The 14,278-nt window shown below is 42.0% G+C and overlaps 1 protein-coding gene across 1 annotated transcript in view; it reads left to right on the top strand.

The window, feature by feature from the left end:
- LDAH (lipid droplet associated hydrolase) overlaps positions 1-14,278 on the top strand; it is a 131,458-nt gene that overhangs the window by 87,283 nt on the left and 29,897 nt on the right. Inside the window, exon 5 of the mRNA XM_063330554.1 lies at positions 219-459. Coding sequence (XP_063186624.1) covers positions 219-459 — 241 coding nt within the window. The remainder of the gene's footprint in view (positions 1-218; positions 460-14,278) is intronic.

Genomic DNA, 14,278 nt, shown 5'->3' with positions numbered 1-14,278 from the left:
ACTATGAAGAAAACTAACTCTACCCCAGCCAAAACCAGCACAGTCATTTAAAAAATTTAACATGGGCATGCCGCAAGCCCTGCCAATGTGTCTGAAAGCCAACGCACCTTGAAACCCAATTTCATTTCAAGCGGACACTCATTTATAAATAAAGTCTTCTCGGCTGGGATGTGGTGCTGTAGGACTTTGCTGACAGTGGTTTTCTCGTGGCCTGGCAGGTTCTTCGCTCGGTGCTGCTGTTTCCGACGATAGAGCGCATGGCTCAGTCCCCTCAAGGAAAGCTCATGACCCCTTTGCTGTGCAAACTTCGGTACGTTCTGTACATGCCCGTCTACCTGCTCTCCTTTCTACCAGAGGGAGTCAAAGCCTCCCTGGTGCGGTTTGCTCTGCGAGGAATGAAGACCTGCGATGAATCTTCCATAACAACCTCCGTGAATCTCTTCAGCGTGGACTGCATTGGTGAGTACCTGTTGTTTGTTTCTTTTTCCTTTTGTTACACCAACTTTTGTATCGTTCTCACGTAGTAAATGGTGATGGAGTTTTGTAGGCAGAAGTTTAATACTAAAGCATGAATGAGTTTTGAAGAAGGACAGGTTTAATCTTTTCTCAAATTAAGACCATGGGTACAGGAAAATTTCAAATGAGTCAATTTTAGAAAAAAAGTTGGGGGGAGGGAATAACAAAATATTTTCCCAAAGAATATTTCTTCCCAAATATATTCCCAAAGGATATATTTCTTAAGAAAACCGATCTATACTTCTAACAGTATCTCGTGTGATTAAAACATGGTTTTACAATCTAGTTTATGTTACTTAGGTCTTCTTTTTGCATTTCATTCGGATTAGGTGATGAAAATAAATCAGTAATCATTTTTACAAAGGGTTCTTTGCATCTGTTTTTTAAAGCTATGGTTTAACCAGCTCTGTGGATTTTGTCATCTGAGTAGGAATATTGGTAAATTCAGAAAAGGGCTTTCAGCCTACAAAGACACACAGAAGTTACTTTATGCACAGAAGAATTTCAGCGCCTTTTGGAGCATACGAAGAAAGATTAACGTTCCTCGAGTGCATATTGTATGCATATTTTGCACATTATAGCAGGAGAAACAGCTTTAAGAAAGGGAATAATTTCGGATAAATTAAGTTTAGAATGAAAAACAGAACGTGGATTGTGCTATATTCCAGGTGTTTTGCTAAGTTAGCAGTTGAAAACAATTTGGAATAGAATTGACGTGCTAACACGGTAATAATAGCAAGAAGGAAGTTTTGATTGCGTTAATAGTAGTAAAAACACATTCCTACATTTCCAGTTGTGCTCTGCCTTCTATCAGTTGAATGTTACCTACTAATCTTCCAAACAGATGTGCCAGAGTAACGGTGATTGCAGCAAGGTCCTGTGCCTTTGGCGGCTCTCTGTGGATGTGTTGGTCTGTACTGGAGGCTCGCAGTGGGACTGTGGAGGGGCTGGGAGCGGGATGGCCAGTGGGGGTTCTTACCGCCAAAGCCCCGTTTCTGTTGTACAAACCGGGCGTAACAACAGTCACTCCGCTGCGGCACCCGGTGCCTGACAAAATCAGGCTCCCGGTTGATAATGTAAACTTCTGATGGGGGTCATATTATCTGTTGCTTCAATTCCTATTAATTTATGTCAGTTTTCTGATGAGCGAGGAGAAAGCAACCATGCAGTTATACACGCACTGGGCTTTCAGGCTTCTTCCTTTGATAATTTAGTCTGGGAGAAAGGTATGTGAAGGTCTGTGAGGTCACATCTCCACAAGCCAGGAATCCTTCTCTGGTCCCCACAGATAAACTTTTACCTCTCAAAACAGGTTATCCACATCCAGGGTTGTATTGGAAATGGTCCTTGGCCTGCATTAACCTCCAAAAAAGCATGGCCAGCCATTGTTTGTGCGGGCCCTTTGGCCCAGACCACAGCAGTGGCAGGAATAATTTACCAGAACGGATTTTGTGTGCTGCAGTTGGAGCCTGACTCTCCGAGCTCTTCAGCCCCCAGGGGAAGGAGCCCGGTTGATGCGTGCGTGTCAACCTCTTGTAGTTTTCTGTGTGCACCAGGGTCTGATCTGTCTCCAAGCTGTAAGGTGAATTCAGGCAAGAAACCAGGCTGAAGGCTCTTTCACTCACAGGGTGCGATCTCTGCCTATGCTCAGTTTATTGACTGAATTCATTGTACCAGAATGAAACCCCCTATGAGCCAATGTCTTGTAAAACTTGCATAAATAGGCCTTATTGATGCAACTAGTTCCTTTGGGCTTGTGATATCATCTCTCTTGAGCAGAATTTCCCTTTGGTTTCATCTTTGGAAACTGGCGATGTTTTACAGCCCAGTGACTCAGGACCACATGTGTGGATTAATAATTTTAGGGCTTTCCAGATATTGCCCGTTAACCTTGTCTTGTATTGTTTGCGGACAATAGAAAATGTAACCATTCAGCAAAAATTCGCTAAATCTAGCACGACAAACGAGTCTGTCTTACAGGACTGCTCATCTGTCAGTTACTGAAGCCTCTGAATTTGTGGTGAATGTTTTTCTGATTGATTCCTTGTTCCTTAATAAACTGCTAGATATGGTTCAGAAATGTTCAGCAAATAAAGTTGTTTCTCCTCTCCGGGAAGGTTGCATGTCAACTCATTAAAAATACACATATTGCCTTTGGCATGTACATCTGTTGCATTACTGTAATTGTAATAAAAGCTGTGATTAAGGGCAGAAAAGATGGTAAAAGTTTCCTTAAAACTAATACGTCCGTTAAAACAAACCAACCTGCCAGGGATTTGTTACCACATCCAAAGCTTAGTCACAACAATGTTTTCTCTCCTCTGAAAGGAAATGAGATTTGAAAACTTAATTATAGCGGAACTCTAAGACCGAGTGCCGCTCCCGTTGACGTGGAGAGGGAAAAGCTCCACTCAGTGGCAGCAGAATCGGGCCCTTAGCTGAAAGAGTCAGTGAAGGAAGACTTATGTTACCTCTCTATCCCACTGTTTCAAATTATGTTTGCTCCTGCTTCTTATCCAGACCTGTCTTCCCAGTGTCCGGACTTTATAGTTGACGGTATTGGAAGCCCGAGTCACACAGCAGAAGGCATTGCGATGGCGCTGTGCAGAAGGGTAACATAATATAATGTCTTGTCCCAAAGGGGAAATAGCACAGAAAGAGGAGAGACGGCAGGGACCGTAAAGAAAATGGATTGTAAGGAAGGATGGGAAGACATAGTGTATATATAATTAAGGACCTATTAGAAATAAGCAAAGAGGTCTGAAGGCAGTTTGCCTACCTGGATTAAACTTCTAGCAAAGATACCTTAGGGCAGAAAACAGCACTACATTGAACAAACTAGCATTTGGGTAGTGGTATTCATGAGCCTAGGAGATGAATGGACAGAAAAATTGGACATTAATGACCTTAGTTATCTGAAACATTGTCACTCTGTTTATTCAGGCTAGCAAAACAAGGATACCCCTATCTAGCACAGCGGTGGTTGTTCTACAAATCATGTACAGCCCGGCAGTGCTGGAACACTTTGGCACTCCAGCGCGTTGAAATTTGTAAACATTTCTTCGGTGACAGATGCCAGTAGCAGACTTACAGTGACAGTAAACCATTCTATCTACATGGGACAGGATTTATTGTCCAGCCGTTTGACTGGCAAACTTCCTCCATTTGTTTCTGTAAAATTTCCACAAAAGCACAGACATTACTTAATGGGTAAACACCGCGAGGCTTTTTCGAGAGGCGGGTTCGCGGGTCAGGGGTGAACGTCTGGATGACAGTGAAGATACAGATAAGCACAATAGCAAGAAAAAACCTCCAACTGGCCCAAACGCGGTGCGTCCTTTGTGATCTTGAACCTGTGACTTCCCTGGAGGAATCTCCCTGTTTGTTTAACCTGTTCGGGGAGCAGGGGAGCACGGCGATCTGCGGCAGGGGCAGATCTGCTTTCTGCAATCCAGGTCGGGAAGGAGAGGACTCAGAAACCTAAAATGAGCGTTTTGGCTGGGTTTAGGCTGTCACACAAATGCCGGCTGGAGACAGTAGATTTCCGGTTTATTTTAAGTGTCCAAGAGATGTTGTAAGAAGACAAGAAACCGAGATTAAACTGCAGAGGTTGGATTCGAATTTTCGCTTGTTCCAAGTGTGGAGACATTCAGATATCACGTGGAGTGTTTACATTTCCCGCATTTTACAGAGAAAAAAGGGCTAAGGCAGTTTCAGGCACTCCACTCTTGCGCCCACAGGACTGCGTAGGAAGCGAGAGACCTGACTGAGGTATTGGGGCTTGTCTCCCAGCAGTAGCTACTTCTCTCTGTTCCTTCCTGTTGCTATGAAAATGGAACTTAAGCTTTTACATTGACTAAGTTATTTTAAAATTTTATCTCCAGGGAGCTAACTGGAAAATTTATTTCTGGGTTTAAATTATCCCGACCCTGGGAGTTGTTGTGTCTTGAGATCTGCTTCTATTCCAATCCTTAATCAGAGAGATTTTAAATATGACATTATGGGTCATCTTCATCTGACCACTGTGGACATCATGCTGTCCAAATAGTTGGCATCTAAAGCAGGTCAGGTGAATCACAGCCTCCAGATCACTAATTCTCTATACCGATACCTCTCTCTACTAGATACTTAAAATTAGAGGGGATAAATCCCACTCTGTATCTACCGGCTGTTCGTTTTGCTGCAGACAGCAGAAAACAACGTGATCTGAATTGTCCGTGCAGCCTTTCCCTTGCCGCCAGGACAGGCAGATATCCCATGCTTTGGCTGCATTAGAATTTACAGCTGCTGGTTTCTGGTAAGAGTCCCACTAGAAAACTAGTCCTGTTTCTTTCCTGCTTTCTTTGAAAATTCATTTTACATCTCCACATCCATTCCCTGACAAGTAAATGAGAAATTTTTGGAGAGTTCTTTTTCTGGGACTCGAATGCTGTAGAAATACCCATCTAACTGAAATACCTGGATAAGGGCAGTCCGTGGTGTTGTATTCATGGCAGTCAATAGCCCCTCCACCTACTCTGCTCATAGTTTTCAGAGTTAAAATATAGCATTCAAAGTGTTAGATAAGCAGTTGATAAATGAATTCACCTGAAATGGTGAAATAGGAGTGCTTTGCCTCCTAAAGAGTATTTTTAAAAGCTGTATAACCGCACAGCTAAAATTTAGTTTACTTCTCTTTCTTTGTTTTTAAATTAAAATGGTGTTATTTTCTTGCACTGAAATCAAAATTGAACTAAAAATAACAGAAGATATGATGAGCACCTCTAAATCAAGCATGGAAGGCAGAGGCTTCCATACTGAATGGCGCTAACACTCTCCACTGAGGCATGCAAGGCCGAGGGGCAGTCGCGCATTATATTCTCATCTAGGTTTTATTATTTCAAACACTGTACTAGCACATTTTAAAGAGAACCTGACATTCAAGACAAGCTATTGCCCAGCATCACATAGATGATCGGCAGCAGAACTGTACATAGACCTACATCCCAGGGCAACAGTTGATCTACTCGACCTGCTTAACCATGAGTTTAACCTTAGAAATATATGTGCATATGTTAGTCACGAGCAGCGTCCATAAACCACGTTGGCCAGACGGGCTGACGTGCATGCACTGCATTTTAATTGCATTTTAAGTGCATTATAGACAGAAACTGATACCACAAAGGATTTCAGGGAGCACCTTGCAATGTCACACCCACCTTTTTCATAGTGGGCAGGAGAATAAAAGCTTTTCCTCCCCCCTCACCACTGGGCAACTGTGCAGATCTTTGAAGTTAGACAAGTACATTTTCAAGTTGATTTTCCAGACTGACTGAAGTCAAAGCTCTGGCAGTAAAAAGTGATTCTTTTGTTTCTTCAGATGAATGTAAGTTTTAGATAACTTACGGCTATAATGCAGAAATCATTTCAAGGATATTTTTCTACTTTTATAATTAAATACTTATAGAATTTCAGACATGATAGAATCACAGAATCATAGAATCATAGAATTGCTGAGGTTGGAAGGGACCTCTAAGATCATCGAGTCCAACCTTTAACCTACCCTGACAAAAGCCACTTCTAAACCATGTCCCTAAGTGCCCCATCTACCCTTTTTTTAAACACCTCCAGGGATGGTGAATCCACCACCTCCCTGGGCAGCCTATTCCAATGTTTAATAACCCTTTGAGTGAAAAAATGTTTCCTAATATCCAATCTAAACCTCCCCTGACATAACTTGAACCGGTTTCCTCTCGTCCTATCACTTGTCACCAGGGAGAAGAGGTCAGCCCCCATCTCTCTACAACCTCCTTTCAGGTAGTTGTAGAGGGTGATAAGGTCTCCCCTCAGCCTCCTCTTCTCCAGGCTAAACAACCCCAGCTCCCTCAGTCGTTCTTCATAAGGTTTGTCCTCCAGACCCCTCACTAGCTTTGTAGCCCTTCTCTGGACACGCTCCAACACCTCAATGTCCCTCTTGTAGCGAGGGGCCCAAAACTGATATATAGCTAGACACAATTTCACGGAGAACTGAAAGCGATGACGTGGTACATAAACTACATCTGCATAAAGTAAATAGTGTTACACTTGGACAGTGTAGTGTAGGGTATCACAGGTGAGCAAAAAGGCTGGAGCTCAGCAGGTCTCCTCTCTTCTTCCTGTGTGCGTTCTTTGGCGCCCAGTGGGGCAGAAGGGGGTCAGAATGACACACCAGATGATCTCCCTCCCTCTCCCTAGCATCTAACTAATTAGGATTCAAGAGACGTCATCTTTCCTGAAATCAGGTGACTCTACAGCTACAGCTGTCTCTTACACGATGTTTTTTTCCCTCCGTCTGAATTTCCGCTGCCCGATACCGCCAAGGGCCAGAAGGCTGCTTTAGGGAGCCCGGCGGCGCGACCCGGCGCGCTGAATCTCTGCTTCTGCAGAGTTTCTCGGCAGGCTCCTGTGCGCTGTCACAGTTGAGTCCTATCCACTTCTGACGTTTTAAGTGATGATCGTAAGATGTATTTCTGCAAAGTGTTTAAGAGCGTGTTTCCTTACCTGTGGAAACACAGTAATATTTTATCACCTGCTTCGCAGGAAAAGGGGCCAAAGAATAACAGTCTTTAATATTTTCATGTTTCCTCTGCTACTGTTTATTTTCCTGTGTGATGCCTGACTAAAATGTTTGTTTAACGTAGTCGGACAACTCACCTTACCAAGGCAGCACTTAAGCTGACGGAAAAACCTCACATCTGCTTTATTCTTTCTGTGACTGAACTAAACTTTTCCTTTTTTCGGAGTAGGATGCTCATATTAAATTACTGGAGGAAGGCAATGACTTTTATGTATTTATAGTCCTATTTATTTTTTAAAGTCAATCTGCTTCCTAATTTACCCCATTTCCAAAAGAAAGAAAGATGTTTAACAAGGACTTTTATTACTTGCAAAAGCTTTTACTTTCCTGTGAAAGCCTTGTGAAAATAATAGTAATCATGTGGAAATTTCTCACTGGGTTTATTTCTGTTAATTATTCCTCTTTTTCTTCTTGGGGGGGAAAACCCAACGAAAAAACTCCCATCATAAATATTACTCATGAGGCGTGAATGTTTTGATAGTGGGACTGATGATCATTTCCATGAAATGTGAGGCACAGTTGGGATTCGGTTGGGGAAGGGGAGATTGTTTATTCACCCCTGGTGGAGTTTCGTCCCCAGGGATACGACTTACTCTCACGAACTTGCAGCGAGTCTAGTGATGTGTTGCAAATGGCATGAAAAAGGAAGGGGTAACGTCAACAAAGCAGAAAGGACGTTGAAAATAAGTGTATGCCAGTTAAGTGCTAGCAGCTACAGTTGCTTTGTGTTAGCCAGTGCCAGATAGTCGGCTGCAAATTGGCACTTTGTTTGCCCTGGGCCCAATACAAAGCCCCCTGAATTCAGGGGAAGGATTCCCTTCTGCTTTTTGTCTCAGAGGTGTCTGTCTCAACTCCCCCAAGGAATACCTGAAGTAGAGCTCCTGGCTCTGTTACAACTTGTGTTTACTGGTTGGGAATTTAGCTTGATTCGTCGAACTCTTTCATCACGCAGTCCCAGCAAAGCACTTAAACACCCGCGAAATCCGTACCCATGGGTAAACTATAAGCATTTGTGTCTTGGAATAAGGTTTTTTTGGAAAATGACATTTTCAAAGCTGCTAACTGATGCAATACCTGTCATTCCATGCGCCTAAAGGGGACACTGGTCTGGATGTAATTCCTACTGTCATCTAAAACAATATTGCAGTCAGCTTTGCTGCGGTTTCTTGTCCACCAGCGCTCACCGTCGCCCTTGCCTAATTCTTTAATGTGACTATATTGACAAGGAGAAAAAGCCTACAGAGTCTTCATGGGTCTGGGGAAGGAAATGCTGGCTTATCTTGAGCAAACTCTGGTGCAGGAGATTGCTTACTAGTTAGTGCAGTGGTCAAGTGTATGGTGCAAGGGTCAAGGGTATTTAAAATGAGCTTTATAAACAGTGGTTTATGTTTAATGAAGGGTGCTGTAAAGGTCACCTTTCATACCAATGAAAGCCACTCCACCTGAGAGGAAGTTCACCTTGTTCAAAGGATGGGTGGTCCAGTTACTGAATTTCATCAGGGTTCCTCAAGGAGAGTCAGCGTCAGGTCCCAATTCAGAAAAGTACTTCAACTGGCCTCCATATAGCTACTGACATGCATAAACCCTTGTCTCGAACAGCATATTATTTCCCAGTAGAGCTCAGGCAGGAGCCACGGTGTGGAGATGCTAAATTGCTGCAGACACTGTCCATCCTGGCCACTGAGCACCACCTACAGCAGAGCCTTCTGTGCCACTCGTGCAGGATAAGAGAGCAGACACTTCCCATGACCAAAAATCTGGGCCGTAAAAGAAATGTCATCACCACAGCCATCTGCAAGGGTATGTGAGACCTTAAACTAGAGGTGAATTTCTCCAGCTAAGGGACGGTTCTGCCATTTGAAGATGGTGAGAGTTGTTCCAAAGTAACTCAAGGCAGGATTAAGTCCATAGACATTGCAGTTTCCATCACACACCCCACTTCACCTGCACGTGCTTCATCACACAAAGTAAATGAGTGTTTTTCGCACTCCTCAACAAAGCGTGTATTGTTTGGAAAGCACCTGAGTATAATTGAATAACTTTTTCCTTTTGCCTTCTCAAGCACAGCTGACTGATTTTCTCATATAGTTCTCGTCTTCCTGCAACTTTAATACCAAGCGGATTGGGGAAGTCTGTCGTAACAATTGCAGCTTTTTCTGCCTATTTGTGTCCATCATGGTTATGTATTAAGCAGTATATTTTCATTCTAAATTCAAGTGTAAACTGAAGCAGAACCCCAAGTCAATGTTTACATCTTGTAAACCTGTAAACAACATTTTAGCTAATGTGTGTGTGCAAGTGTGGAGGCACATGTTCCTGCATTAGTCATTCTTGATACTAAGCAGTTCCTTCTGTTTGATGTTTTAAACAATAAGTTATATGATATTTCCAAGATTGCTGTTGGCAATAATTACCGGTAGAAAATATGTTTTCCCCATAGGAAATTACACTGCTGTTTGGTATTATTACTTCTTACCACTGTTTTCTGACACTTTCTGAGGAGTGACAGAGATTGCTTCCTCAAAAGCAAAGGATAAACTGGAAAGGAAACCGGTGTTACACTCCTCTGAAGAACCTTACAATAAGGCGGGCAACTTACCAGGAAAAAAAATGTGACCAGATAGTGGTACATCGCCTGAGGAAAACTTATTTTCAAAAGTTCAATGTACTTTTTGCAGGGCATTTCCATTTGGAGTGGGAATCCAACCTAGAGTTGATTCATCACTTGGCAATTTGAGGAACTTTGCTTTAGATTTAGAGAACGTTTGAAAGAATCATATTATAGCGTGTCAAAGTACAGATGAGCTCTGTTGCACATGAAAATGTCTTCAGCAAGAATTGTTCTATTGAAGGCAAATTGCTTTCTTCTTCTACCTGTAGTTCCTCAGAAGGGTGAGCAAAACTCTGCACGCGTATCTCTCCAACTTGATGTTGAACAGTCATGGATTTAGAAATAGACTGTAAAATCTGTGGAGCAAAAATGATGTTTTTCTTGATGGTTTGAATAGTCTCTGGCACACTGAAGCCAGCCCCTGACTGGGCCCTTTAGCGCTCCCACACAGTACAACTAATTCTTAGTTACAAAAAAGATCCAATCGGGCAGTCATTTAGGACTCTTCCCTTTTGCTACAGTTACCAGCAAATTATCAATTTACTTGTGTATTGTCCAGTTCACCTTTACAGAGGCCAGGAATGGGAATTAAAACTTGCCAGCGTTTTGCACATTTTAAAATATTTCTCAAGCATTTTGTAATACCAAATTATTGTGAAATTATCCTGCTGCCAGGCAGATTTACTAAGGGAGGCGTCAGGGAAGCCTTCTGGGAGGAGACTAAGAGTTTGTGGACGTTCTGTGGGAGTCCCTTGTGTGACAGAAGAAAGCATCATTTCAGGCTTTTCTATGTGCAGTCCTGCCCGTACCTGACAAAATGCGTCCCCAGTCTCTACTGTGGTCCTCAGCCAACACAAACAAGAGTCTAAAGTAATAGCAATAATAGCAATTAAATGGCAAATGGTGAAATAGCGGATGCATTCTGTGAAAAATTTGACAGTAAATGATAGTTTTGTAAGGCAGAGCATCAGAACTGTCCTGGGAAGCTTCAGTGTCGACGTGGAAAAGAAAGATGTATGGAAACAAACTAGAGAGAGTGAGAGACTAATGACAGTGTAATGAGATTGCTTGTTTTTCACAGGGTATAAGACATGGTATTAAAACCACTGTGCTTCCTCAAAAGGATATTTGCAAGTATGCACGAGTGTACAGAGACCGGAGCGCTTTCAGTCAGACCAGTGTCATGGGAGCTTTGGCTTCCTTAACCGTGAAAAGGTGATTAACGTTGAAATGTTTAGTAAAGAAGGCTTGATGATGAGTTTAAGGGGAAAGGTAAAAAATATATTCTGTATCATTGTGAGCAAAAGAGCACTCGTGAAGGATCTAAAATTATGGTAGACAAATCATTGAGAGATCAAAGAAATACTGGTAGGAAGACAGCAGATGAGCTAGATGATGTGCATGTAGTGTAATGTAAATTTGAAAAGTACGGAAAATAGTGTTGCAGGCCTTTATAAATTACCGAAACTATTAGTTAATTGGCTTAACAGACATAGGTGAGATAAATGACAGAACTAGAATATGAGTATGAAGGGACATAACTTGCTCGGGAAAGAAGGGCAGGGAGAAAGGATGATGGAGGGACTTGTCTTTACATCCAGATATTAAAGACAGGAATCCCTGTTGAATATGATGTCCACCAAACCATGACAGACGGATTCAAGAGACTTCTGAGAAATTTCTGAGCCATCCAAGTGCAGTATGGGGTGTGCTGGATGTCTAAAGAGGAAGGAATCTGGCAACGTATAGACTGTTCAGGTAGTTGTCACAATGCATTGTCTAAAGCAGAGAAAGCAATTGGCAGAGAATATATGGCAGTTTGATACAGAGAATTTGAAGGTGAGAGGCTGAATATATTCACAAAAGGGTAACATTTGTGCTAGGACAGAAATACTTAACATGTCTACAACGTAGACATCTATTCACCCACTAATCCCCTTAAAATCCTGGCATAGTCAGTGGAGAGAGATAGGTAACACTTGTCTAATCTATCTAGGTGAACACTTTAGGATGAGATGAATTGTATTCTTTCCACTGACTGTGAAGGGAGAAAAATTAAGCTTTGGATAGCCACATTTAATCAGGGGAATCCCATGAAAGACACCAAAAAATTATGACCTTCAAGGAAAAAAAAAATCAGAGTTTTTTAGACTAAACAAGGGACAACTGAAGGACATGGCAAGAGGTTTCAAGTAAAGGAGAATAATGTAATCCACATGTCCATGGTAGATGAGGTAATGTGTAATGGAGCAGATTGCAACAGAGGTGATTCAGATTAGATTTATTTAATTACAAGACTGGAATTCTAGGCTGAATTTCTTGGGAAGATAATCATTTATCATTTGTGCTGCCTAAGGACAGGGTGAATAAGTATGCACTGAAAATGGCGCAGTATCTTTGATTCTTCTGAAGACAAAAAGACCAGTGGAGATCCCTTCAAGACCTACGGTTTCATACACACTAATTAAAGATGCCAGAGTACCGTCCAGAATTCCGGAACTGTAACGAGGGACAATTTACCACAGTAAGAACCAAACGAAACAGAGGAACAGATGCAACGCAGAATGTTTGAGGAAACCAAAATATAGGCAAAAAAATGTCAGGCATTAGTTAAAAGCAGACTTGAAAGTTCAGAAACCATCTGATCGAATATCTGAATGAATCTGCATTCAGGTTGCACGAAGGAAACAGAAATGTTACAGTAGGACCTGCCAAAGATAGGTTACCTCTAGAAATCAGCTAAATGAGTGTAAGACACGTGGTTGCACTGGAGTATGATCATCCATACTGTTTAATTATTAATGAATTTTCTGGTATGGTTTTAGCCTTCTCCAACTAGCATTCTCCTGATATCAGGCACGATTCAGGATTTAGCACTGCCACGTGCTCTTCCCAATAAGCAGTTTGGGTAGACTGCTTAGACGGGCACAAACTTGAGCATAGGAAGTTCCACCTAAACATGAGGAGGAATTTCTTTACTCTGAGGGTGGCAGAGCCCTGGCACAGGCTGCCCAGAGAGGTGGTGGAGTCTCCGTCTCTGGAGACATTCCAAACCCACCTGGATGCGTTCCTGTGCGACCTGCTCTGGGTGACCCTGCTCTGGCAGGGGGGTTGGACTAGATGATCTCCAGAGGTCCCTTCCAACCCCTACCATTCTGTGATTCTGTAGAGGAAAAATTTAATTCTGTGAAAATTTAATTCTGTGAAAACCAGCCATTCTATTCCGGTTGTCCTGAGGGCCACAAAATAGTTCCTGGCTCCATTTGGTATAATGGTGCAGATATAGCCCATGCTTACACCTGCAAAAGCAGCAACAGTTTGATCGTTGGAAAGCAGTTTGTGAGAAGACAGACTGTGGAAATCTGACTTTCCAGACATAGGTGAGATAAATGACAGAACTAGAATATGAGTATGAAGGGACATAGCTTGCTCGGGAAAGAAGGGCAAGGAGAAAGGATGATGGAGGGACTTGTCTTTACATCCAGATATCAAAGCACAAGCTGAGAAATTTGTATGTCAAAGCAAAAGATGGTGCATTTAAAGTTTGGAGGGGAGTAAGATGGACTAGCAAAGGCATTTTACAAAGGTAGTGATCAGTGAGAAGAGGAAAGGCTATCAAAAGCAAGCCAGTGTGGAAGTATGTTCTTTACAGAGTGCTGTTTATGGAAAAACAGAGCAGATTGTTCTATAATTAATGAGTACTTTATGACGATGTAATTAAAGGCAGACAGTATATCATCATTTTCCAAACCATCAAGCCATGTCTGGAAGAACTATACTATGCTCTTGGTTTAAGAGTAAACCTGTAAGTCTCTCAACATCAGGGAAGGAAAACTAATAAAGAGCTTTGCTCAGACTTTTATGTAAGAAATGGGAACTAAGTAAATAAGTTGTAGCCACTCTTCAGTTTTTTACTTGAATCTAGTAGAATTGTTGTCCAGTACGTGTGACCCTGATAGTACAGTACTAACCTAGCAGGACACTATCTTAGAGATGGTGACAAATATTGATGAAAAATTAGTTCAAAATTGGATGACTGTAAGCATTATTGTACTAACTGAGATATACTGTTGAGTTACACAGGAACTAATATCTGGAAATAGGTCCAAAGTCCATCCTGTCCAGCCTCTCATTTCCAACACAGTCAGAACAAAATGCTTCCACGAAAGGGGCAAAAACTCTGCAATAGAAAAGTCTGCCAGTTAGTAAAGGCGTCGTTCTTAGAGGTAGAGGCTTAAAGACCTGAGGCTTTTGTAGTATTATATAGCTCTAAATTTTCGTTCGTTATAGTTCTCTTAACGAAATAGTTCGTTAAGAGAGTTCTAAATATTCATTGGCTTCCAGTGTCTTTGTTGTCACTTGCTAATTTCTTGGTCCAGAGAGGTTCTTAGTGTAACAGGCTGTATCCTCTGTGCTGTATCATGGTGTAAAATGGATTTCCTTTTACAGGTGCTGGTATTTCTACTTCTTAATATTCCTTGAGTTGGAAAAGATTTTTGAAGAACTAAAGGGATCTCTTCTGGGCCTGGTTGCACTTCAGATTTGGGTTGTTCTAA

The sequence above is a fragment of the Chroicocephalus ridibundus genome, chromosome 3, assembly GCF_963924245.1.
Source record: "Chroicocephalus ridibundus chromosome 3, bChrRid1.1, whole genome shotgun sequence".
NCBI lineage: Eukaryota > Metazoa > Chordata > Aves > Charadriiformes > Laridae > Chroicocephalus > Chroicocephalus ridibundus.
Note: the sequence above shows the minus strand (reverse complement) of the source record. Positions and strands in the feature narration are given on the sequence as shown.